Below are 27,715 nucleotides of genomic sequence, written 5' to 3' on the forward strand. Positions count from 1 at the left end.
TGCCTCAGGTTTTCATACAGTTCATCTGCTGGAGGTTTAAATTCTCAATATGCAGATAAATTGTTCAACTTTGCAATTAAATATTACATTAACCTCAGTGATATAAAGAAATGTTCCTATTATTGAATAATTTTGCTGTGTTTAAATAAAACACGTATAAAATTATAATACTGTGTTATACACCGTCCTTATATATTGTCAAGAAGCCATTTTAAAGGAAGGGAGATGGGGAAGAAAAGGCTGAGCCATGAAAATCAGTGGAGTGATGAATTTAAATGAGAAATTTCTAGTTTAAATGGACACTGGGGGTCGTGAGAGACAACAGTGAGTGTCTAATGCCATGTGTAAAACACAGTGGAGGCTTTGTCATGGTTTGAGCTGCATTTCAGCCGGAGGTGTTGGAGAGCTTTTAAAAATTGATGGAAATATTTAGGCAGAAAAGTAACATCAGATTTTGATCCACCATGCAATAGCATCTAGAAAGCATCTGATTGGCAGCAGCTTCATTTTTGAGCATGACATGGACGTGACATTATTGAAGCAGTTGAAGCAGAATAAAAACCAGCAATGGTTTTATTCTGCTTAAATGTCCTCAAAAATTCCTGAGAAAAATCAGAAGAGAGCTTGCCTAAGAGTCATTCCAAATATTGATTTCCAAACTCTTTAGAATTGCACAATTGTAGAATTGGATCTCTGTTTTTGCCATTTTTACCATTCATGTTTGCACAAGTTTCAGTAAATCTCTGTATCCGTTTCAGTTTTCCAAGCAAAATGAGGGGCGGCTCATGACCTTTGCACAGTACTCTGCATTTCATCATATTGAGCCTTTCTTCTAAGTAACCATTATTATAGTTAGGTCCATAATTATTTGACTTACAGAGCTTTTTTTGTAGTTTTGCCTCTGTACACCACCACAGCTGATTTTAAATCAATATGTGATCAAAGTGCAGACTTTCAGGTTTAGGAATTATAGTGATTTTTATACATAGTGTCACGTTTTCAGAGACTTACAAGTAATTTGACAAGTGATAATCAAACACATTTATGTACCAACTGAAGCAGATATAAAATCATGACTCCATTCCAAGTGTTGAGCTTATATTTGGTAACCCTTTCACTGGATGCTGGAGACGCAAGCAGACCATCATTAGGCTGAAAACCCAAAATAACTATCCAGCTCAGCAACATCAAAAGGCCTGAGGGACCACAGAAGACAACTAAAGTGCACAATGACCGAATTATTTCCACAGTTAAGAAAAACAGCTTCACGACATTTAGCTGTGAAGACTCTCGAGGAGGCAGGCGCATCACTGTCAAAGTCTACAACTAGGAGACATCTACATGAATGTAGATACAGAGAAAAGAGGGCAGATTAGAATTAGCCAGAAAACATCTAAACAATGTTAGGGCACGGCATGCATGCTGTCAGTGGAACTGGGTCACCAATGCTTATTGATGATGTGACTGGTGATAGAAGCACATGGATGGACTGTGGAGCATACAGGGCTCTCTGCTCAGATTCACCCAAATGCTGCTAAACTGATAGATGGTGCTTCACCGTGCAGCTGGATAATGGATAATGACCCAAAACATACTTCCTTAAGAGCTTCTTACAGTAAAGAGATGCAATGGCCTCAATGGCCAATTCAGTTACATGAGCAGCAACCCAACAGAGCAGCTTTTCAGTTATTACACACACAGCCGCATGCAGAAAGATCCACAAGCACAAAGGTAAGTAGCAACTGAAGCCGCCTGTTGTAAAGGGAGAAAACACAGCATTTGGTGATGTTTATGGTTTTATCCAAGTGCTAAAAACAATCCTTATTTTTACGTCACTTTTTCCAGTTAATTTTGAGCCTCTGGGGGAACATTTCTAAAACTTGCTTCTTGGATTAAAAGATAAAGCCTGCCCTTCAGTCACATCTTGCTTTAAAATCCACTGCGGCAGTGTATTGTCTGAAAACGTCTGGGCCTAACTGTATTAACTGTTGTTAAAAAATCCCAACAGACTAAGTAAAAGTGAAGTTTTCTGTTTTTGCACAAAACAGATTTGTGAGCATGTTTTCCCTCGCAGACACATCACTGGTGTATTTGGTACACAGCAAAGATCAAACCTTTTCATTTAAGCAAATGTTATAACAGCTGTTGGGTCAACCACTGCGAGCAGAAGTGGTGGGCTGGGGTGTTCCCAGATGAAGGGTGGGGGTCCAGAGACTGCATTGTTTGGTGTTCTCTTTGGCAGTAAATCACACACTGAGGAGAACGTTTCATAACTGAATCATCGAGCAAACAATGACGTTTGCATGCACCGCACATGACAGAACCCCGACAGCACCCTTCACTTTGTTGTTTACAGAGACAGACCAGGCCAGAAAATAAACAGAAAAAAATGAACTTTTAATTATAATCTGTGAAACCGAGGGAAAGCAGAAATCTCTGGACGCTGTTTTCAATCTTCCCTCTGTGTTCTCAAACAAAGAATCAGTATTTGTATTCCCCTTTTTTTTTTTTTTAGCTCTGCATTTTCAGGCAAAAATAATATTGATGGCTTCAGTCAGGCCTTCTTGCCACATCAACACGTTTCACAAATATCCACCTCCTCACGTGGTCTATAATTGTTTCAGATTTCTTGTTAAAATTCTGGTGAAAACAAGAGATAAGCGTGCAGAACTGCAGAAAATGAGGAGGGGAAAAAAACAGAGGCAGAGAAAGCGAGGCTGACAGATGGAACCCAAATGTGGAGGAGAGCTCTCCCTCTGAAAAGTACAGCAAAGTCTGGTCTTCCATACCCAGCATGCTCCATTTTTTTTTCCACCATTCAAATTCATTTTCCTTCTGCAGTTGGACTCAGAGTATTTGTGCTGACATTCAGTGCTCCAACAATTTTAATTTTTTACCCATTTTTCCTGAATTTAGGTCGGATTTTTCACATTTTCACATGGCTGCTTTGTATTTAGATGAACTAGTGTGAACTGAAGGATTGGTGCAGGATTTCCCAATACAAGCTGTTCAAATATTTTAGATCATTGAAAAATGTTGTGACGCTCCACGAGTCTGTAAAACACAGTTTAGATCATTTGTAGACCCCAGGAAACATCATCATACCGCTTCCAGACAGCCTCTCCAATATGTCTTCTCATTAAATTCTAGCTGTTATGCTACGAATATTAACTCTATGACAAAAGTATTTGACCACCCAATATGCTTATGTTATAGCTGAAGGTGTCATTATACAGCCGTGGCTTTTAACGTGCACGATTTTCGAGCTCTGCTGCAGAGATTTACTCCAGAGGGTGTAGAGGAAAACTTCTACGGGTCCTGGCTTTGTGCATGTGGGAAATGCTGTAATATTGAAAAGGGAAAAGCGGTGTCCTGAAATTAAAAGTATATTTTCTAAGTTAAAAGACTCATTATGTGAAAAAATCTCTTGGTGGCTCAAATGAAAAAAGAAGTACTGTCCATATATTTTTGACTACTTTATGCACTTTATTGCAATAGGAAATCTGCACTGGAGTTAAATTGGAGCATCTGGAAAAGATTTTCAGCAACACAATAAAGTCTGTGTTTCAAAAAGACCCACATGATTATTAAAAAATGATAAAAGTGTCACCACCCAAACAGGTTCAGCAAGAGCAGGAGTACTCTTCGCTGGGTTTAGATGTTTTGGATCCCCATCAGGTTAGAGGTGCCCGATTGCTTTACTACTTAATAAGCAAGGAATCAAAGGTATATGATACACTGAATGAACAGTAAATGTCCCCCAAATCTTCTTTTTTTATGTTTTTTTTTTATCACTGCCAAGAAGTTTTTCGTAGTGTTTATATGTGTGTGACGTGTGTGTCATTCTGTCTGTAAACACGATAGCTTGAAAAGTTTTGAATGAACTTTGTGGGGGTGTAGAGTGGGGTCATGTTAACAGTCCATTAAAATTTGTCACCTTAACGATTTATTGGTCAAAAATGAACAAAAACTCTTATAACCTAGAAACTATGTATAAACTTCTATAATTCTTACAAAGTCGAACCTTCATCAAATGTCTTTTATCTTTAAAACTATGTTTAAAATGCTACTGCCTTTGTTGCTATTGGCAACATTTAGGCAAGTATACCAATTTATGAGGATTCGAACTCCACAGAAAGCGAATGTCTAGTTAGTCAGAAATAAACTGTAAACTCAAGCTATTCATGTGCAGTTACTCACATTATCCATTACCTACTCCCACATCATGTTTGCGTAGTCAAAGTAATAATCTGCACTGCAAACTTCTTAAAGTTTGCTCAAAAAGAACACAGAAAACAAAATGAATAAATACGAAACACATTACTGTTCCCTTAAAGGTAAATACAGCCCAGAGAGGGAGAGCTGCCTTGACGGAGGAGTGCTTCTTGTTTTCCATAAGTTCATCATTTAGTTGACAAAAGCCTCTCGCTTCTCTCCTTCCAGCCTGATTCATGTAGCTGTAACGTTTTCATAGCAGCCGGTGCACTCCAGAGTTTTCATGTCATGGTAAAATTAGCTCTATTATTTCCTTTTGGGTGTCCATTTACCATCTTCTACCTCCATCTGAACCTACTGATCAATGATGCCGCTTCTCGTGAGAGTCCGACGGTCAAAAATATTCAATTGTGCACATTTTTTGAATAAATGTTGCCCTTTTGTCTCAAAGGATTTCTCTATATGAAGCTGGTAAAAACACTGACACCAGGCCTGTGTGACATAATATAATTTAATGCATTCAAAGGTTGTAACAACAGGCCCTCCTCAAAAATGTGTAGTTTTTCTACACCGCTGCAAGTTACTGCTGACCACTCGACACTAAAACACCTACAGAGAGGAGACAACCCTTTACAAATTCATCTGAAGTTCATATCAGGACAATCTTTCATAGCGCATTATTGTTTGACAGTATCACAGCACACTGATAGGGGAGGTTAGTGTACACCCAGTATACATAGTTTTACCACACAGTCACATTGTTCACACCATAATCAGGTTGTTTGCAAGGAAACTGCAAACTCTGGAGATTTTAGGCATTTTAAAAATGTACCGACTCTGTCGGTTTTCTCTGATAAGGACAGTTTCGCTCATTAGGCTCATGTCTTAACTTGAAGACACGGGCCTAATGCTCAGGGTGGGGGATGAACTGAGTAACTGAGCTGTCCTTGCACAAGACATTTAACCCCTAACTCTGGTTTTGCTCTGAGGCCAACAGATCAGAAGAGGAGAGCTGCACAGTCGTTGCTGTTTTAAGTCAGTTTCTGATGGTGTGTGAGGTGCCCCCCTTCCCAGCCTCTTCATTTTCTCCTTCCTCCTGCTCCCTCTCTCGCCTAACATCAGCCCATCAGTCACCTTCTTTCTCCTCCTCCTCCTCTCCCTTTTTCCTCCCCACTCTCCACACAGACAGTGTGCTGCCAGTCTGTGAGCTGGAGAGACACTCAGACGACGCACAAGAGAGAAGTCTTCAAAAACAAACTTTGCAGAACCATCTTGCATTTTCCCCGACCGTGGATGAAAGAGGACTGCTCCTTGTTCTTTTCCTACATCCTCCAAGAGTTTTCTTTGTATGTTTTCCACAGAAAGCAGCAATGCTTCCATTCTACCTCCTAACTTTTGCTGGTGAGTACATCTTAACGGTTTTGGCCAGTGCTGGTGGATGAGGGCATGCTTCTATTAATGCCAGTTGCAATGATTCATACTTACCATTCCCTCTCTCTCTAACGTCTTCCTCCTCTTCGTTTCTCTCTCAGTCACCATCCAAGCCCACAGCCAGGTGTTGCCAGGATCTTGCAACTTTGAGTCCAACACCTGCGGATACACGTCAGATGCAGACTTTATGAGCTGGACCCTGCAAAAAGATGGTACTTAAAACGACGGCACACTGCACTTTCAGGGTTTTAAAACGGATTTAATGTAGGAGCTTATAATGAGTGTAGAGTTGAAGATGTTTTAATGACAGTTTTGGTGCTGGTTTTGATGGTTTTGGCTGTGCCACTAAAGAAGCCCCGGTGAAAAGAAGCCCATCTGGTCTGCATTGATTGCAGCATCTCTGAACATCTGGAGTCAGTGAAATAACACATTTAGCTATTCTCGTCGGGTTGGTACCGCTGCAGCTGATATGAATGAATGCTGCACACGCCCTTATCTTAGTATCTGTGTTATATCACCATCTGTTCATGCAAAGTGATCAAAGCCAACAGATGGATGAATGAAGGATAAATGAAACGTTTGTGCACACTTTGGTCGCCGTGGCGGGAAACAACAAAACTTCTTAAGCATTGCTGAACAAGCATCTGTACAATTGTACACTCTTGTGTGGTCCATGAACAAAATACTGAGAAGTCTTGAGCTGTATTTATCCTGGTGAACTAGTGACAGGGTCTCGTCACGTAAATAGTGACATGAGGTGGAGCCCGCTTTAAGCCTTTGAGGTCTAAGTGATCACCGGTAATCACATTAACCCAAATATAATCAGAATCGTATCAGATTTTTTTTCCAGACTCTTGGCAATCAGAGATTAAAGAAATTACTCGTTCTGATAGATTAAATCCTGTTCATATTTTTCCAGAAAAGCCCATTTTGCCTTTCTCTCTCTAAAAAAAAAGGATTGGGGGCAGAATTATCATCAGTGGTTTCTATGAAACTGATCCAGTCCAATAATCTTTTATTTAATATATATAAATGTGGATCACTGGTGATAACCTTAACCTTGTATTTTGGAGAAAGGAAACAAATTTGGGAGAGTAATTTCAAAAATACTCAAATAATAATATTGAAAAAATCCCCAACACTCCATATTTTGATTGCCTTGACTTTTGATCATGACTAAAGTGGGATGTATGCTTGTAACTGGAGAATGAAAGTACACGTCACATGATTGTGACTGGCCTGTTCATACCATCGTTTCCTCTTATGTATTTTTGGTTACTTCTTCTGCCGCCATTTTTCAAATCGACTGGAAGAAAACACCCAGCACAAGTATAAATGCTGGCAATGGTATCGACCCCTTGCATAGGCTCTACTTAGAGTCGACGCAGAAGCATAAATCATGCATTATGCAGAATTCATGGTAATGTGTTTGTGTCAGAGGGTTAAGAGGATTCGCCAGTAGTTTGCATAAGTGTTTGGCTTTGCAGAGTGAAGGATTATGGGTATACAGCCTATGCAGAGGTGCTTGTGTGCAGTCCTCCAAAACCACCAGCGCATAGCTGAATAGGGAACTGTGTGGTGGTAAAATGCTGATTGGTTGAAAAGTTGGCCTGAACAGGAAAGGAAAGGACCGCAGAGAAGCACAGACAGTGGACACCTTTCATTGTTTTCAAACACTCAGTGTCACTTCAGCTCTTTGCATCCTGTAATTGTGACAATTTTCTTCACGGCCAGCTGAAGGAACGGCAACAGCCAAAGCGAGACTAGCCCACAAATCCACATATTTTTCACACTGCTCCTGAAGTCAGTAAACACCAGGAGCAGTAATCCAAAGAACAGAGGAGGTGAGGGGAAAAACTGGACAGATCTATATAGACAGAAACAAGAATGCCACATACACTTAACCACACAATACACTGTGACAAAGGTTACAGCACTATACACTCAGGGCTAATTTGGGGATAAGACACAGCTGCATGTGATCTAGACAATCGGAGAGGAAGCAAAACTCAAACAGCCATAGAAAAATAGAAAAACAGTCATACTAAAACAGGAAATGAACAAAAGCTGTTACTTATGTTCATGTTTAGTGTGTCATTCTTGTTTCACTAATTCAGGGGGAACACCAGAAAACCTAACACAACAAACAAATAACAAACTCAAATTAGGAACTGAAGGTAAATACAAACAAGAATGTAGAACTAATACTGGAACAGTAAACCATCTAGAAAGGCATTGAAAAGTCTAAGAAAACTTATCTGGAGCTATAAATGCAATCAAACTACATTATCAATATATTACTGTATTGAAAGGACATGACAACAGAGATCCAAAACTCAACCTACAAACAGTAAGAATCAAAACTTCAAACAGAAGAACCTGAACAGAAACGCAAACCCAAATATATTAACTGAGGATTCCCAATCCAAGAACAACCTCAAACCCAAGGACCATTAACTCCGATTCAAGCATTTGCTAACAAGCTGTGTTCACTGATATTGGGTTTTAGAAGTCCTCTTGAGCCTGTGCCGTGACTTACACTGTGTAACACCTGTTTTTAATGCAGAACGGAGGACCTGACAATCAAAACCACTTTTTGGCCTTGTCCTATGTGTAGATGGTAAGAGGTTAATAAATTAAGTGTTTGAGTCCAAGGCAACTGGACTTCTTATTTAAGTTCTTTAAGATGTTTTACTTGTCATTCAGAAGGGTTCTTCAGTTCTAACAGCTGATGTGGAGTCCCAGATGTTTAACTGCTAGTGGGGCTTACACCTTGGAGGTGGTCCTGAGAGTCCTTGATACTGACCTGTCATCAAATGAGCGGTTAGACTCACATGAGCTAAAATATGAATACCTGGGACACCTAATGAGTTTTTAGAACTGAAGAAGCCTTTTGGATGAGAAGGCAACCATGACCTGGATGACTGAGAACCCACTTACACGACTTCTTGCCATCTATTCAAGGATATAGTTAAGGTTATAGGGAGGTTAACATCCTGCAGAAAAACGACTGTAGCTTCATTTTAGAGGCAAAATTTTTTAGTTTCTGAAAATGAGTCTGTTTAGCTTGTGGTTAAATCCATCCCTAAGACTAGCCCTTACTCACCTATGATCTGGTGGGTGATAAGAGGTTAGATGATTAACAGTCATAAAAAAAACAAACTCTTTATCTCTAATCTTGAGCCATGTAACTGGTGAGGCAGAATTTCTATCACGGCTCTACCCTGCTGCTCCAAACCCTGCTGAAGAAAACCTCTAATTACCACTTTTTCCCCACTACGATGTTTGCTCACAGCCCACTTTTTCTGAAAATTGCTCTGCTCCTGTCTGGGATACTGTGTGTTTTCCTGTTTCCATCTTTGTTGCTAATGCCGCTGGCGTGCCAGAAAAGTCGGTGTATTTGGTGCGTTAATAGTGTGCTTAGTTCCTGCTCATTTCTTTTCCTTTCCTCCACTGCTCCTTATCCCTTTCATTGCTCTGCGCAGCCAGAACGGGAGCAGTGAAGTCATGTCAAATGTATGTATAAAGCAGTTTTTATGTACCCTTTTTTACTCTGCTTGAAACCAAATCAGGCATTGGGATGATCTAATCAAGACATTGCATCAGTCTGAGGTTTTCACATCTGTTGATTCGGTTTTTAAATATAAACAACTGCAGTTTACTGGGGGGGAAAAAAGAAACTTTGAATTTTCCAAACTGAAATCATCTCAGTGAGTGTGTTTAGGAGGCCTGGGGCAGCAGGGCATTCCACAGGGACAAATAATAAATGACAGACCACTAAGAAGAGCTCAGAGGACCCTGGAGCAGAAAAGAGTTACTGAGGTGGATTTTATGATGCTCCGACTCAAAGTGTCTTGACTTTGGCCATGAATCCTGATGCAAAATGTCACATCCTGTAAATCTGGGCTTTCTATAACTTCTTTCAGATAAAAAGGTCCAGTAAAACTACATCTGATTTTTAACAGGTTCCAGTCCTTAAACAGAAAGTGTAAAGAAAATGATTGATTTTTGCATATTATCTGGAGCTGGGTCAGACACATTTTATAATTCCAAATATTTAAACACAAACTGATGCTGGGATTTAAATCTCCTCACCTTGTGCCTAAATAAAGAAAAATATATTTGACAGATCAAGTTCAGTCATCAAGTTCGCTTTTAGTACAGCCAAGCTCATGTTGGTTTGCTAGGCATCAATCTAAAATGAAATCCCAGACAACTGGATAGATCAGTTGATTCCGGCCTTCATTTTAGTCCCATTATCAAACAGAGATGTCAGAATGTCCAAACCTGCACATCGATCAGTTAGCCTGTTAGCTGCCTCTGTGTTCGTATTTAACTCAGTTAATTAGTGTGGCTGCACTTTGTGGATCGGCTAATATGATTTCCAGTCCAGCAACAACAACACCCAACTCTGTTAATTTGCTAGTGGCTCTCAGTTTGTGCTCTCACAAGCTAGCAAATAGCTTGCTTGTTAGTAAGCAACAAACGGTATAAAAGGTACAGTATGTACCTTGATTTCTACCAGAAATTAGAATTTGTTACTTTAGTCCAGATTTACTAATGCATGTGCAGTCCTGTGAAAACACTAAGTGCACCCCATGATTTATCTGGCTATAAAACACCTTTTATTAGAAATAAGCTAAAGTAATTGTTTTCTGTATGAATTCATCAGTTTCTCACTTTGTGAAGGAATTTTGACCCATCTTTCATTGAGGTTTCCAAGAATTTGATGATGCACACAGACTTTCACTGGGATATTGAAACACCTTGACCTTTTTTTTCCGTCTTTCTGTTGTAGATTTGTTTGATCAGATGTTTTCCTCATTGTACTGTCAACATTTAGCATGCTAAGTGAGGTTTGTAGAATCTGAAATATAGCTCTTGGGTTTTCTCTGAGCTTTGCACAGTTTGACCTTGCAGTGAATTTGCTGAGATCTACTGATGATCGCTTAATTAAGTGCATTTGAAGAGCAGCACCTACCTGCTATGTACACCCTTAATTCCTGTGGAAGCAGTAAGGACTGCATAGAGTCCTGTGAAAACCGAAAACTGGACTGTAAGGGTCTGTCTTGTATTACAGTGAAACATGGGTTTGCAGTACTTTAGGTTTTTAGTCACATTTCTGTACAGACTTAGGTCCACAGTGCAACCTTTTCTGCATGTATTTTCTTAACAGTGCACACCCTTTTAGTAACTTTTCTCTAGTAAGTTCTGAACTGAAATTACTGCCAAAATTCAGATATTAATGGGAGACAGATCTAAAATGTGTTAGATGTCTGAATACTGACTAAACGTATAATAACAGTCTGCAGAAGCGCAGCATCCTGCTTATTTGGCTAGCTTTATAAATGGCTTATGTCATGCAGTTGTGTTGTTGATTGTTTGTGCAATCATGCAGAGACATATGAAAGGCAGAAGTGGTAATAATTTTCCACATTTCTTGTTCCTTTTTGATCCAAGACCTTTTCTTTGTCAGATTCTTGGGAAAATCCAGGAAAACAGATGTATATTCACCATGAGAGTGGCTACATTTGGGTTAAATTAGCATTATGAGCTATCATAATGGTTTAACCTTGAAGCTGCTTTTCTGATGAACCATCTGCATTTTATTATCTATTATCATGTTGTTTTTGTCTTTGTGCATCTTTTTATGCCTGGCCCTTCTCATGAAGGCTCTATATTTCCAATTAGTTTTACAGCTGACACATACTTATAGCTGGTATTCAGTGTGCTGTTAAAAATCTACCTCCAAGGGCTGAAAGTTTTTAAAGTCTTATTCCAAACATTGAAACGTTTGCTTTAAAGCAAGACATCACCAAGCTTTTCCTTTTTTATTGACATATGTAATATTAGAGTGGTGGCTGCTGATATCAAAGGCAGCCAAAGTTTCCAATAACAAGGTTAGCTTATGTAATATTAGCCATTCTGGGCCAAAAGATCAGCTTCTGACTGCCCAGTTTCAGACATTTTTTTCCCATTCTTGGCTCTGTATGATGTCAGAAAGAGGGTTTTTTTATGCAAGTTTTCAAAAGTTGTTTTTGTCGGGGACTCAATCAGAAAGAAGCTAGCTTAAAGCAGGAGGAGCTAAAACACTCTTTTTCAGACAGGATAAACTGAAGGCCCAGTAACAGACAAACAGTGATCATTTACACTGTGAACCATGCAAAATTTACTCTGGTAGAGTCCAAAAATAAAAATATGGAGCTGGAAATGAGGAGACCACATATACTTAACCTTATTGGCGGCACAAATATTAAAGGTTTGTACAGCAGCACAGGGTGAAAGATCAGGTAGCAGGTGTCATTAATATGCTCTTGATCATGCTTTGTTTATAATGAATGAAATGCTGTGTTTCTAATCTGTCTGTTCAGGCCGTTTTGTCACAGTGGAAGCAGCCGTGAATGAGGATCAGGAGGACTACATAGGCAGTGGTGCTGACCCACAGCGAGAGATCATAGGGGTGCTGCTGAGTCCCCGTTTGGATCACGGTGAGTGGAGCTGCCTGAGGCTTGTCTATCAGATCACAGAGTCAGGAAGCCTGGAGGTCCTGCAGCGCACCGAGGGGAACAGCTTTGACAGGCCGCTGTGGAGCAGCCGGTTGCCCTCCGACAGCTGGGTGGTCTCAAGCATGGACCTGCGGAACAATACAGAACCTTACAGGGTAAAACACTTTTCAAATAGTATCTAATCTTTGTTTAACAAAGAGATCAGATTAAAATGTACCAAAACATGGCTGAAGTTCCGCCAGAGGCTCGAGGCTGTTTATATCTCTTTTTAAAATATAAAAGGTACAGCAGCTAAGCTATTCTTAGGTACTAAAAGTTGAAAGGTTGTGTAGATTACAGCCAGAAGAAAAGGTATAAAATGGAAAATGTTCATCCTCTACGGACTCGGCTGATAAACACCCAGCTGTCTAGTTGTACAAGGAAAAAAAAACTAAGGGTGAAAGGTGAAAGAAATCCCACTGCACTTCAGTTCAACTTGCTCACAGATTGCCAGTTAATGAGAGAAAATGAGTGCAAAGAAAGGTAAAAGTAAAAAATAAAAATTTACTCACAATTTCCTGTTTTTATTTTCAAAGACTGAAGATGCAGTCTGACAGCTGATTTTCTAACCTACTGCACATATGCATAAAACCTCTCAATCTCTCATTGAAACAACACATGCAGGTTAAAATGACGCATGCAGACCTAAACTGAGGCGAGTATGAAACATGCTCGTAATTATCCAAACACTCTGGGAATAGTACACCACGTGTTTACACTATATGCAGCGGCAGAGCTGACTCTGACAGGGTCTGTGACCTACATCAGGCTATTCCAGACCTGTGCTATGTGCAGGCCCCTCAGTGCATAAACACATTTCAGTCCAGACCTGGGTGAAGAAAATTAATGTGCCAGTGGTTTAGATTTCACACCAACTGCTGAAGCATTGTGCTATTTACTCCCACTCAATGAAATAAATTCACCCAGCATTAACTTTTGTTATTGGAAACAAAAGCCAGCTTGACTTAGGGATGCAGGTAGTGTTAGTTTGCTAAAGATGGGACATACTTGGCTAAGTTTAAGTGCTTTGGCGCCTGCTGTATTGTTTTTTGGAGGCACTGGATGAGAGAGTAAAGGGTTATTAGTTAATGATGCCAAGCTGCATCTGTAGACAGTACGGGGTTTTGCAGGGACACAGATACCTGCGAATAACCAAATAACAAAACTTGTTGTGAGAGATAAACTGACTATTGAGATAAAAACATATGAATGTAACGGGCTACGTCTAAAATATGTTTAATTTTTCTGTAAAGTTGGGCGTTTTAACATGGGAATCTGTGGGGGCTGACTCACTTTTAGCTCGGACTCCAGTGGCCACTCAAGGAACTGCAGTTTTTGACTCTTCACCTTAAATTTAAAATGTTCAGCTTCAAAGCTGCAACCTGATTTCACCTTTCTCTCGCCACATTGAGTAAGCCAAAAAAAATTTAATTCATTAATATTCCAATTATTTTGGGGATTTAGATGCATTGGTAGGACTATCTGTCCCACCTTTAAATATGGAGACTTGTTTCTGCCAGTGAGTAACCCTATTTCTGGCATTTCTTGCCACCTTGCTGTGCCAGAAATGTCCATGCTTCCCTAAATTAAAGCAATAAATAAATAAATAAATAATAAACAAAACTTCTAGTATATATACACATCATCCAGCTGAGGCACTCTTCAGCACCTGATCACCTTCAGCTACACTAATTTGAATACACATTGTATCAAGAACAGAAACCTGAGGAAAGCCAAGCTAAAAAATGTTTTTAATTTGTTTTCCGATATCTCTTTTTATCGCTTCATAAATCAGAAAAAAACGTCATCATAGTAATAAAATAGCAGACAGATTAATCCATGAAAGATATAAACAAACTCCTTTATAACCTCTTTAAGATTATAGGCAGGAATAAAACTTTTTAGATTTGTCATGTAAATTCTAATAGAGTGGATATTTCTGTGTCAGAGGTTGAGAAAGTAAACAGGTGAACGATGCATTGTTTTACTAATCTATATCGCCACGGCAGTTCACCAGATGAGTACGTTTTTGTATTTCTGATTATTGCTGTCTTCCTCCCTTCACCCACAACTGGTCACGGAAGATGGCCGGCCCTCCCTGAGCCTGGGTCTGGTGGAGGTTTCTTCCTTTAAAATTTAGTTTTTCCCTCCCACTGTTGCCAAAGTGCTTGCTCATAGGGGTCGTACTACACTGATCTGCTTGTCAAATGGACATATTCCAATTATTTTAGGATATGATGAGAGGACCCAAGTGCAGGCTACAGAGAGAAAGACAAAAGATTTCAGGAAACAGACTGTACTAGACAGAAAAATGACTGAATATCAGGGAACAGGTGGAAACTATCAACAGCAGGTGAAAATAATGATGGCAGGGGAGACGATCTCAAACGTGAGAAGACAAAGAGAGGATGTAGACACAAAAACAAGATACGTGAGAAAAGAAAATCTCAGAGTAAAACAGGAAATAACTGAAAGACAAATAACTAAGACTAAGCAATGAAGGCTGGCAGTAAACATGATGACAGAGACAGGGCAACACAGCAGGCAGGAGAAGAAAATAGTAGTTCACCACAGGAACCATGATGATTTACTTAAAGAGGATGCTTGACATTAAAGCTTTTTGAGCATGCTCCAATAAACCCACAAAGTATTATCAAGCTGTTTTCACTTTAGAGGTTTTTGAGCCACTTTTAGCTTGTAGTTTTGGCTTTATTGCACATTTGCTGCAAAAACAGTCTCAGCGTTTTTCCCCCAAACCACCTTAACATCTTAAAAGGCATGACATATCTTATAAACGTGTTTCTTCTCCATCATCCTGTGTGTCATTCCCTCTTCTGCACGCCACTTTAAAGTAAATCAGAGTCAGGAAAAGTAGACTAGCTGTCAGCATTCTTTGTGAATGAACTCTTTTTAACCTCATGTGATGTCAGACCTCACTTCGGGGGATTACTGAGCATGTGTCGTTGATTAGGTCGTCATCGAAGGTAAACCTGGGTCGAGCAAAGGGAGCAGCGTGGCCATCTTTGAGATCCACATCAGCCCCGGATACTGCCTGGGTCGGTGACTTCACACTTATGTCACTCACACATTTTACTTTAAACTGAAAGAAAAACATCACCCACATATGTACGCCTTGATGAAGACCATCTGCACCCTGATCCTCAGACATTACAAAGCTCCGACAGCATGAAAACGCTTTCACATGCGCACCCATAACAGCAGGTCTGTTGTTCATTTGTCTGCCTCTAGAATGTGATTTTGAGGAGTCTCACCTGTGTGGATACAATAACCAGTGGAATGCCAACGTAAACTGGTATGTGGGAGGAGGCGAGGTCCAGGTTGTCCACAATGATATGCCAAATGATCACACATACAACAACAGGTCAGGTGAGCAAGAGTGATTTGTACATATAATTACTGGGTGTACTATTAATGACTCTTGAAGGGTCAAACAGATTTTAGTTCATAAGCCAAATACCACAAAGTTAAAGAGGGCTACAATGGGTCAAAGTACAGGTACAAATACAAATAATGAACTGCCTGGGATACTTTAAAAAGTGAAATTTCATCATTATATGTCAGACAGTTTAAAATATGGGATTTAGTTTCTAGGTAGTGCTTAAAATCTGCATACTTTCTAATGACCTCTTGGGATGGGATGTACTAATTATTTAACGATTCTGATTCCATTATCGATATCACTTATGATTCGATTTCTCACTGGCTCTGCTTTGGGACTAACCACCATCACTAAGCAGGATATGAAAGACATTCATGCAAATGTCATCAGTATTTCCCTTTTTTATTGTGTTCTGTGTTGGGTAGTAATTATTACACATATTACACAGAACACTGTTCTTAAATATAACATAGTATGTTGCTTAATCACTTCCAGGAGAAAGTAATTGCGCTGTCTCATAATTACCATTTACCAATATAAACCTGAGGCACATAACCCTGGGCTAATGAGAATACACATACGATCTTTACCTTAGCATTAAGGAATCAACACAAAAATGACAACACGAAGCAAGGATTAAAACCAGCACAAAGAGAGTTTAAAGCGATTGCCACAGTGATTCTACTTTAGATAACTGACTGCTCATCAGTTTGTTATCCGTTGAAGTTCAGGGTCTGGCTCCTGGGCACTCTTGTCTTTTTGTGCAATTAAAATAAAAGTAATGTCCATATGCACTTTAAAGACCGCGCCACTATTTTCCTAACTGAAGTCAGTTGAGTGCAAGTGGAACCCGCGAGTGGGAACAATAGGTAAGGAGACTAACAACTCCAAAAAATTTAACTACTGGGAACCAGTTCTCTACAAGAACTCTAATGTCTATCCTTCCAGTCTGTTTCCACTTTCTTCATCCAATAAAGGGAAAAACAAGAAAAGCCCCCAAATTCATTAATCCATCTTCTTAACTGCTTACCAAGTTCAGGGTCATGGTGGGTCTGGAGCCTATCCTAACAGATGGACCGAGCCATAGTCCATCACAGGGTGCCAAACTATGCCTTCAAGTGCAAAGCAATCCAGTCAATCCAGACTGGATCCTCTGGAGCAGCAGTCCCCAACCCATGGGCCACGGACATGTACCGGTCCGTGAGCCATTTGATCCCGGGCCGCGAGAGTTGAGGCTCAGGTGTAAAAATTGATGGTTTTCAGGGTTTTTATTGTTTTTTTTATTGTTATTTTAAATTGTTTTTATCTTTAACTCAGTTTCCCTGGGTCTTTTCCCATGTGTTATGAATAAATCTTCTTTTTTTTGGTACTGGTACTGGTTCTATTTTGTTGTATTTATCCGCGACACCTTAAAGACCGGTCCGTGAAAACATAAACTGGTCCGTGGTGCAAAAAAGGTTGGGGACCGCTGCTCTGGAGGGTTAATTCTCGGCCCCGAGCTTCACATTTGATACCCCTAATCCTGGGGTTAGGGTTAGTTTATTATGTTTTTCCTAAGTGGTCTGTAGAACGGTCACTAGTTTGACTAGGCTCACCTTTTACAAAGATTACAAAGGTCTGTAATGACTTATCCTATGTGCTTGACTCTAACTTGACAAGAATGGTAAACATAATTCAAAATGTACCCAGAATGGTCCTATCTTTCAGACTGACAGCGTCAAAGCAACGGATTATCATAACTTTTAAAGCTGTTAAAGCTTTAAAGGCTGTGATGAAGGTCTTTACACAACTAGAAATCACCAAATCAGTGTTTACATGGTCTAAATAAACCCAGAAAACTCTGCCACTTAATTCCTTTCAGGTCACTTCATGTACGTCGACTCCATCTACGCCAAGACCTTCAAAGAAGTGGCCAAACTGGTGTCTCCAATGACGCAGGTGCCGATGTCCGGCTGTCTGAGTTTTCAGTACCAGCGCAGTGAGATGGGAAACCTCTTCTCTGTTTTCACCCGGGACCAGCTGGGTCAGTACCAGGAGTTGTGGAGGGCAGGGTTGGAGAATCAAAACGACTGGACAGAGATTCCTGGAGAGTGGATATCTGTGCAGGTGGACCTGAAGGCACCGTACTCGGTACAGGTCAGTTCAAGACCTCTTATAAAGTCTTATGTGATGACCTAATGAACAAAGCAAGACCGTTACTTTTAAAGAAGGCAACTTTTTTTCTTATAAAAGCAAAAATAAATTAAATGGTAATTAAATATATACTTTTGCTGCTGTGAACCCAATTTTAAAGCTAGATACTTTTAGAAAAATTCCAATGATGTATTCTTGAGCTCAGAATTATCTTATCTTATGTGTTGTGCTCCTCTTTTCTGTCTTGTCTTTCCCCTAACCCTCAAAACAAAAGTCTCTTCCTGTTAAAAGAGACCCCACAATCAGCAGATGCTCTCTCTAACAATGTATGTAATATTGTAGGATATGTGACAGTATAAAGTGCCCGGAGACAACTGTTGTTGTGGGTTTTTTACAATATAAAACTGATTGAATTAAAAAAATAAAGTTTGCTATTGAGGTATACACCAAAAACCTCTTTGAACCTTAGTGGATTGCCACGGTCGCCCATAGTTTGCACGGCAGAAAACAACTTGCCTGTAAACACTGAGCAGAAGGGAAATTGTGAACTTGCAAACCAAAAACCAGAGAACCTTTGCCTTCAAAGGGAAAGTTGCACATTTTAAAACGTGTTGATTGCAATAGTGAGGCCCAAGTTTTAGGCTTCAATATGGTCCATTGCAGACGCAGACAGCTGGAGACCAAACGGTTGAACAGTCATTGCTCTTATACTTCTTTGAAGACCCCTTGAAGTTCGCTGCCGGGAGCACATGTGTAGCTGGCGCATTGAAATGTTAATTCTCAGCAGACAAGTATACGCAATCACAAAAAAAGGCAGGCACGTGGACATTCACATGGAGCCTCATGCTCACTGTGTGGCAAAATATATCGAACTTGAAACAAAGCAAACCCTAGTCAAAAGTACTTTACTGACTTTACTTTGAAGAAGAAAGTCCTCCATTTCTGGTTTGCATTGCACTTTTTCCATCCATCTATCCATCCATCCATCCATCCATCCATCCATCCATCCATCCATCCATCCATCCATCCAAACAAAAATAGATTGGAGAGCATATCTCTAGTGTCATTGGGGAAATATAAAGACATTAACTGTGCTATCAATTGTGTTATTGTTTGACAAATGTTACAGATCTTGTATGTATATTTCTCTGTCTCTATGGCCACATGCAAGAGATGATTGAGTTGGATTTCACTGAACATCTCCTTTATTCATATAATGGTCAGGATTTTAACTTTTAAAATCTTTAATTGTTCCGTAGCTTTAGTCGTGTAGTATTAATTGAAAGTGCACGTTTCTGACAATGTAAAAAAAATAAAAAAAATAATGAGTGACTGCTTTAATTTTTTTCCATGTGTACGTAATATAGTCACCAGTGTATCTACAAAGGGAATAATACAAGTAATCTATGTTAAGGTAGTGTTAATTGATAGATTAATTGATAAACTGCTTACGGTCTCATAGGTATACATGATGACCTGTAACACAGATGTTCTGGTACGTAATAAAGTGGGCAGGGTTAAATGCAGTGACTCTATGTTAGGTTATCTTTAAATTCTTGTGCTTCCATCATTTGTCTGACAAATGTTTTTGTTCTTTATTTGATTTTAAAATGTTTTGGGGTTTGACTTAAAACTCCTACTAAACTATGACTACTGTGCATTAAGATGTAAATGTGAACGCATCTGTGTGAACACATAACGGCCTACAGCTTTATTTATGTCCTTTAGGTGGTCTTTGAAGTGGCGTTTAACAGTCCACGTGGCGGACGTGTTGCACTTGATGACATTTCCTTTTCTTCACAGTTCTGCACCACAGACACTGGTGAGCTGCAAATAAAGCCCCTTATTCTTTCACCGCTAATGTCACCAGTAAAATAGTCAAACTGGGTAAAATCTTAAGCCTCCAAAATATTCAGATTTTAAGAATTTCAATTAATTAATATCTTAAAGCACCAAATCCAAGTAGCAGCAAAGTCATAAAGTCTTTCATATATCAAAATTTGGGAGTTTGGATGTAGATTAAGAAGATTAAAATAACCATGATTAATATAGGATTCATCCTCCAGGGTCTACAGATGTTAACATGAAATCGAATACAAATGTTTAAAGGACTGAACAGGAGCCACAAAAGTGTTTCTCCTACATTAACCTGCGGTTTCTGTGCATTTATTCTACAGAGCCAACTTTTGATCCCTCTATCGCCAACTGTGATTTTGAGTCTGGTTTCTGCCTCTACACCCAGGAGCAGGCAGAGGAGTCACCATGGAGAAGAGTCTCTGTGAAGCCCAACATATTCAGGAATGGAGACCACACCACAGGAGCAGGTGGGAAAACAACATCTGACCGTGGACTCTGTAAAACTTCCACTGTTTAAAGGGGACTTAATACACTTTTCTGTATTTCCCGTCATATATAAAGTGTGACAATACTGTTAAAAATGGCCCAAGTTTCAAATAATAGGGTAAGCTGATGTGCACGTAATTATGCATGAATCATGCAACGCTTTTAGAGTCCGAGAATAAAAATACAAGCAGAATAGGTCAACTGTGAGGCTGCCTCAGAGGGAAACTCCTGATTTTTTCCACCACAAAAGAATCTTTTTGGTTAGAAAAAAACATCTAGCAGACCAATACTTTTATTCTACCTCATCACCCAGGTTTCCTATGGGCAACACATAATTGGCTTGACCATAGAAAACCCACATAGGGGCCCCAAAGGGCAAAACTGGTATGGGCCCTGGATGGGAACACACTTGGGGCTCATGTGGAAAAATGTGAGTTTGCCTTGCCCACACAGCTCCACGGTTTATCCACACCTACTCGCAGTGCGCCCAGATGTGCTCTACATTTCATGGCAGTACTGTGGGTTTGCCCACAGCGGCCCCATACAGGCCCCAAGAGGGCACGTTTGCTGGGTAGTTGAGTTTTTTTGAAATTTCTTGAAGTAGTCTTCGATAATAGTTCTCCAAGCTTTGTGACATCGAGGACATTGAGAGTTTTTCTTTGGATGTTGACTGCCTTTTCTTTCATTATCTGCAAAGATGATCCCCTATTGCTACAATAATGTTGAGGTCCTGGCTCTGGGAAGGCCAATCCATGGTCTATAGTGCTCCATTGTGTGTTTTTCATTTCCCTTTCTTAAGACTAGCTTGTTATTAGCCACACTTCCACTGAAACCATTACTCATGAGTCTTAAGAGAACAGCGTGGATCAAGTGAAAAGCCAGATTTTTTTTTTTGTATTTCCTAGGGACATGACTTTTGGCTATTTATCACCTGTAGATAGTTTCCTCCACTCCGCTCCACTTTTGGTCTGAAAAATATTATTTTATGCCTGTCGAAGTGTGATATCTTTGGCACTTTTGTGGATTCAACTGAAGACATTGGAACAAATTATTTTTTGTGACAGGCTGCTAGTAACAAAGTGCCAGAAGATTAAAGAGTTTAAAATTGGCAAAGTTGTTCGTTATGTTTAGACGCAGCACTGGTTCATCTCAGTGTTAAGTGGCTTAAACAAAAAAAACAAAAATATTCCTCTGATAATTGTCAGGTACAAAGACTGGACTAAAAAATGAGTGAAAAAGCAGCCAATGGTCAAAGAAAAACTTTGAAATACCCCCAGAAAGCTGTTCAAGACCACTTATAAAAATACAAGAAAGTCTGGCTCCTTCATGAAGAAATGAAGGCTTTTACACAGAACTGTAGCTGGTAAACCAAGTGAACCACATAGCATTAAGAGCCTGGTATTGTTCTCATTAGATGGTGGATGTAAACAAACATCAAAGCTGTGAAATTTAGGCCAGCGTTTTGGTGGCTGTGTGTCTGTCGGCTTTTTCGACATTTCTTTGCCTTCACGTGGCGACAACATCCATGCATGCAAACAAAGCACAGTTTGCCACTGAAAAACAGTCGAGCAGCAGATCATTACCAGGTGTGAGTGGTGATGGGAACGATCACAGCAAGCAGATTCCGAGGAAGAGAGAGTTAGCAAGAAAATAAAATGCTGTCTTCTCCCTCCAGGATCTTTCCTGTTGGCTCATGCCCGACTGGGCCCACGCTTCGGCTACGTTAGCCGTCTCATCGGTCCAACTCTGGCCGGGAACATGAAGTACTGTCTGACATTTTACTTCTCTTTGAGGGGTGAGCTGCACCCTGAAACTCGACAGATTCATATATTTTCCCTGCAAGTTGGCATTTATTTGAAATGTGTGAATCTTCTGCTGGAGCTGATCTGAATGATTCACCAACCAGAAATAACTCTGGCAACTGCAGGTTTCAATCAGACGGACCAGGCCCTGGCTGTTTATCTGCTGCAGGCGAACGGCAGCCAGGAGAAGATCTGGACTCAGGCAGAGAGGTCGAGGGGAATCTGGATCGCAGCGGATGCCACCTTCCAGACGTCACAACCTGCCAAGGTCAGCTATAAGGAAGTGGGGGAAAAAGCACACATGTGTGAAAGAATAAACAAGGAGGTGGATAAATATATATCCACCTCCTTGTTTATTCTTTCATAAACATATATATATATATATATACACACATATATATATGTGTGTGTGTGTGTACCCTTGTTGACGTTTTCCTGGAGGAAAAGAAAAAGATGGAGGGCTGAAGATTAGAAAGGAGTGAACAAGACAGAAAGGAAAGAAGAAGGAAAGAACCAATAGAAAAATGGGAAAAGAAAGAAAGAAAGAAATGAAAGGAAGCAAGAATTGGGATGCACAAGCATCAGTACAAGAGGGAGAAGGAGGGAAAATGTGCAACTGACAGAACTGAAAAGGAAAAGTGGGAGCAGGAAACGAGGAATGAATTCAATAATTATGATGGAAAAATATACAAATAATGGGAGTAAGGAACAGAGTAAATACGGGGGAAGAAAGAAAAATGAACAACAGAGTGAAGAATGTGAGAAATAGCCAAGAAACACTGAGAAATGAAAATAATTCTTCAGAGAGGGAAAGATAAACAGGAGAAACAGGATTTTTTTAATTTAGTGCTGCTGTAGGACATCATCATCATCACATGTGCTGCGTGATGAAAATAAAGTCATTCAGATGCCAAAGTGCTCAAAGGATTTCTCCACACTGGCTCAGTATTTCACTCATGATTCATTTCTATCCTCACAGACTAACTGAGGCTCGTGCACACACCAGCACCAACCCAAACAAAGGGTTTTGGTTAAAGTGTCTTTGGTTGGGATCGATCTTTAAATCTGTAAACACCTCGTGGCTCACCGGTTTGTCCTGTGTTGTTCAGGTAGTCTTCGTGAGCACCTGCAGGAGTTTCTGGGACTGTGGCTCTGTGGCTTTGGATGACATCAGCATGAGCCTTGGAGAGTGCGAGCTGGTGGCAGGTAACAGCTACAAAAAAAGCACAGAGAGAGAAAGAGATGGTTTTTATTTTATAACCCTGCTTTCAACGAAAAAACCCTACTAGCCTAAAAAGAAGAAGCAGGAACCCTGCTGCTTCTCTTATTCGGCATATGGATTTTCCTCTTGTAGGCCTGCTGTCGTCTCTTCTCCCTGGACGCTGTGATTTTGAAGCAGGGATGTGTGGTTACACTCAGGACAAGAAGAGCGACGCTGCTGACTGGGAGAGGAGGAGGGGGCCCACACCGACCTCATACACCGGACCCAGAGGGGACCACACGACGGGACCTGGTGAGTCACCTCTTCTTTTGTGAAAATTGATCCTTTCAGTCATTGTAAGCCCCTGACCTACACTCTGTGCTCCATAGGATACTACCTCCACCTGGAGGCGTCGCCGATGCTGCCCGGCCAGAACGCCCGGCTGCTGTCCCGCCCCGTGAGAGGAACCAGGGGACGGCACTGTATTAGCTTTTTCTACCACATGTATGGGTCGGGCACAGGCCAGCTTAACGTTCACATCAACAAATATGGAAAGGAAGAGCTGCTGTGGCAGAGGAGTGGCGAGCAGAGCATCGCGTGGCTGAAGGCCCAAGTCGAGTACGAGTGTCACAGCCAGCATCAGGCAAGAGTGGAAATAACTTTCCCCTTAATGCAGAAAAGTTTTTTTTAAACAGTTTAGATGAAGATGATGGTGGATGCTGATTGGCAAACAACTCACTTTAGGACCACGTGAGGACAGAACTGTAGAGCAGGGGTGCTGATCTCAGTTTCTCTAAGAAGCCATGCTGAGAAATGAGGATCACTTTAATGTCACTGAGATGCTTTAATGCTTTCATTTAACCCTCCAGTGTGGCCCACTAGACTGCTTTGGAAAAAATTTAGGAGGCTATGCATTTCTGGAATTTTTTAGTAATAGATAAATGGTAAATGGCCTGTATTTGTATAGCACATTACTTAGTCCCTATGGACCCCAAAGCGCTTTACACTACATTCAGTCATCCACACATTCACACACACTGGTGATGGCAAGCTACATTGTAGCCACAGCTGCCCTGGGGCGCACTGACAGAGGCGAGGCTGCCGGACCCTCTGACCACCACCAGTAGGCAACAGGTGAAGTGTCTTGCCCAAGGACACAACGACCGAGACTGTTGGAGCCCGGGCTCAAACCGGCAGCCTTCCGATTACAAGACGAACTGCTAACTCTTGAGCCATGATAAACAATTACATGACAGAAAAGTTACCGCTTAATAAATCCGGGACAGTCTGGGCAGTGAGCTACAAGAACTTTTTCTGTAATTTTACATATTTACCATGTAGAAAAACTGAAGAACCGATGCTGTTGAAATTGCACTTCTTTTTCTTATATTAAGATATCTCAGGGATTAAATGTGTAGTTAAACATCTTTACACTGATAGAAAAATCAAAGTGGGCTCAACATGCTAACAAAAAAACTTTAAGGTACCCCTTCATTATACCACTTAAATCAATAACATGTTTCATAAGCTGTTAAGCAGCATAACAAACTAATTCCTGATGTAAAAGCGAAATAATGCGTCTTTAATTTTATTCTTTAACATTATTTTCAGTGTCTGACAGGCATGAAAATAACAGCTCAGTGGTTCTGTGAGAAATTTGAATTTAAAAAGGCAAAAGCAGAACATGTAGTTTCCTTTTGATAACAGGGGAAAGAAAATCACCCCAGTGTGGCCTTTCTGACTCCACTGTGATGAAACTCGCCTCCACAGCTCCATCTCTTTGAGATTTGGCACAGATAAAGATGTTTTGTTTTTTTTACATAGCTTCAGGCTTCTTTTCAGTTCGACGGCTTATTGACGACTGTCATTTTGGAACCACACACAACCAGTGGTATAGAGTCATTGCCCAGGAAACAAAGTAGCCTATATGAGACTGCATCATGGAAACATGGGCCTCGCTTTAGTCTCGGTAAGATGAACTCAGTCCGACATCCTCTCTTGAAATATTCTGCCTTCAGCATCAGCTTTGCCCCTGTCAGCCTGCAGGTTTGGTATAATTGGTCCTGTCTGCACTCATCACTGTGCAGACTGCATGCACGAGTGGGTGTGCCAGAATATACTGAGAACCTAAAATCAAGAAATTACAGCGTTGAGTGAATGACTCTCAAGGTGAATGGATCTTATCTGCAAACAAGCTTTAGCGCATTTGATCTCATTTGTCCTCTGTGCAGGGTATTTCAACATCTCGGCTGTTTTTATTTGGCTAAATGAAAGTTTCAATAATTAAAGGATCATTTTTAAATTTCGCTCGCTCCCCTTTGCTTTCTCTTCTTTCTCCCCACCACTCCCCCACCCAGTCGGGGAAGATGACTGCTCCTTCATGAGCCAGCCTCCGTTGGACTTCCCTTCATCTTAAAAGGGATTTCTTCCTCCCCACATTCACCAAGCACTTACTCGGTGTTGCAGGTCTCACTCTAATTTTGTAAGGTCTTTATCTTACAACATAAACACATTGAGACTAGGAGTTATAAATAGAACTGAAAATTTCAAAAACTCATTCTCATAGGTTAGATATGAAAATATTCAGTGGAGTAGGAATTGTGATTAAAAATCTATAAAGAACATTAAAAATAGTGACAGTAAAATTCAATACTGCTGTTAATAAGACAACAGATTAGTGCTGCAGAAAATTGCTAACCTGGTGATTTAGCACACAGAGCAGTGAAATAAGCATTTTAATTCAATTTAATTATTCTATTGAGTTTGTTCTCTGTGCTGCGCACTACTAAAGTAGTACTAAAGCTTTAAACCGCCTGAGTCTATTTAATGTTTTATTAGCTGCAGTTCCAGCAGTGTAAAAGAGACTCAACAGCAGATCAGTATAACTCTAATACATTCATGTGTCACCAAATTAATACACAGTTTGGGCTTTATTCAGTGGTTTTAATAACGTACAGCTTAACCTAGCACATATAAAATGTATTCCCTCTGCAGATAATCTGAAACTTGCATAAAACATGCTGTAAATAAAAGAATTGTTGAAAACATGGTGCTCCCAACCTGGTCATGTGTTCAACATCGGTTACCATGGTGATTTAGCCAATTTAAAAAAAGGGCCACTATCATGATTCAGAAAACTCCGACTTTAAGCTGAGCCGTTAATCTCACTTCGTAGCACAGACCTGCATGATCATCATCCGTGCAGGTCTGTGCTGCAGCAGTATTAGAGCTTATTTATAGGATAATTCAGTGTAACTCAGAGGTAAGAACAGAGCAGGTCACTTTAGTTAATTCGCAATTATTTATTGTAACGACTCACTTGTTCATGATTTGAATCAGAATCAGATTCAGAGTGCCTGTTATTGTCAGTGCATTGTAAAATACAGCGAAACTGAAGCGCTACTTCTGCAGGTGTTTCAAAATAAATAACACAGTAAAAAAACAAAAAAAACATTAATAAATTATTAATAAAACTAATGACAAAAAAGTCATTTTTCTAACGGGGGGGTCCACTGCTGACCTGAACTTTCTTTATCTAAACAGTTTATTTGTCTTTTTGTCCTAGATTGTGTTCGAAGCGATCAGGGGTTCTTCAATAAGAAGTGACATTGCCATAGATGATGTTGTCTTGGAAGGTGGACCTTGCCCAGGTAAACAAACTGAAACATCCTACAAAAAAAGAAAAGATGCAAGAAAGGATTCCAGGTTCGTCACAACCTCCTGCTTTCTTTCTTTTTTTTCCTGCAGAAATGGTGATCAGCGCCCATGTGGGAACCTCCAATGAGATCGAGTAAAGGGTTCAAGGAGTGAAAACAGCGTATAATGCTTACCCCCCTCCCCTTCCTGTTTTTTGCACATTACAGACAACTCAAAATGTTGTTGAGTCTGACTCCTGCATGTCAGTCTAAACATGTGGACAAAGGAAACTTCTCATGTAGTTTCTCTCTTCTTGGAGCGACACATATCAGTCATGTCACAGTCAGCGTTTCTCTGCACTGTAGCAGCAGTGAGCATGTTAAAGTGTTTTTCTTCACATTTGTATTGCATTAGATTAATGCTCATTGCTCAAATAAAGCGAGGACATTCTTTAACATGACTTGCTTTTGGTTCTCTCTGTTGATGCCTGGAGTCGGATACAAGAAATATTATATTTTACTGTCCCCTAGTGGGAATACAGCATAGCATACAGGGCCATTTATAAAGGAACAGTGTGAGGGAATTGAGATTCCTTCTCAGGTGATTCAACCCTCAGTCACACCTTGAACCATGTCGCCTGAATAATTCTTATGGTGGCAGGGTGGGTAAATGACGCTACGGACCTCTTCCAAGGTGACAACCACATTACGGGTTAAATACCTGAGACTCCCCATTAGCTCTAAACTGAAGAAGCCTCTTTTCAACAAGCTAAATAAAAGTTTAGCTCCCTTCAACTTAAACCCTTAAGTCTGCAGTAAGAACCAACCTCATAAATTTATTTTTTTTTAAAAAGAAGTTACATCAGAGGCTCCACACTTCTGTTTTTCCTACACAACCTGTTCATTAATCACCTTAACTGACAGATGAACAGATGAATGGTTATCGCAGATATTCTTATGAAGGGTTTGAAAGCAAATCAGCTAAAATCCTCCGGTCCAAACAGTGGACT

At 40.3% G+C, this 27,715-nt stretch overlaps 1 protein-coding gene across 2 annotated transcripts; it reads left to right on the forward strand.

Moving 5' to 3' along the window:
* Positions 1-5,298: 5,298 nt before the first annotated feature.
* Positions 5,299-26,932, forward strand: LOC116324923 (MAM domain-containing protein 2). 2 transcript variants are annotated; one of them, XM_031745708.2, is made up of 15 exons: positions 5,299-5,616; positions 5,748-5,858; positions 12,018-12,307; positions 15,163-15,247; positions 15,441-15,578; positions 17,453-17,727; positions 19,453-19,546; positions 19,902-20,048; positions 21,743-21,862; positions 21,995-22,137; positions 22,979-23,075; positions 23,224-23,382; positions 23,460-23,713; positions 26,636-26,720; positions 26,818-26,932. In XM_031745708.2, the coding sequence occupies exons 1-15, from the start codon at positions 5,586-5,588 to the stop codon at positions 26,862-26,864; spliced, it is 2,076 nt and encodes a 691-aa protein (XP_031601568.1). In that variant the 5' UTR covers positions 5,299-5,585; the 3' UTR covers positions 26,865-26,932. The 2 variants fall into 2 exon arrangements, with proteins under 2 accessions (XP_031601568.1, XP_039471135.1); XM_039615201.1 differs by lacking the exons at positions 5,299-5,616; positions 5,748-5,858 and adding an exon at positions 11,794-11,905.
* Positions 26,933-27,715: the final 783 nt, after the last annotated feature.

Source organism: Oreochromis aureus, linkage group 7 (genome assembly GCF_013358895.1).
Source record: "Oreochromis aureus strain Israel breed Guangdong linkage group 7, ZZ_aureus, whole genome shotgun sequence".
Taxonomy (NCBI): domain Eukaryota; kingdom Metazoa; phylum Chordata; class Actinopteri; order Cichliformes; family Cichlidae; genus Oreochromis; species Oreochromis aureus.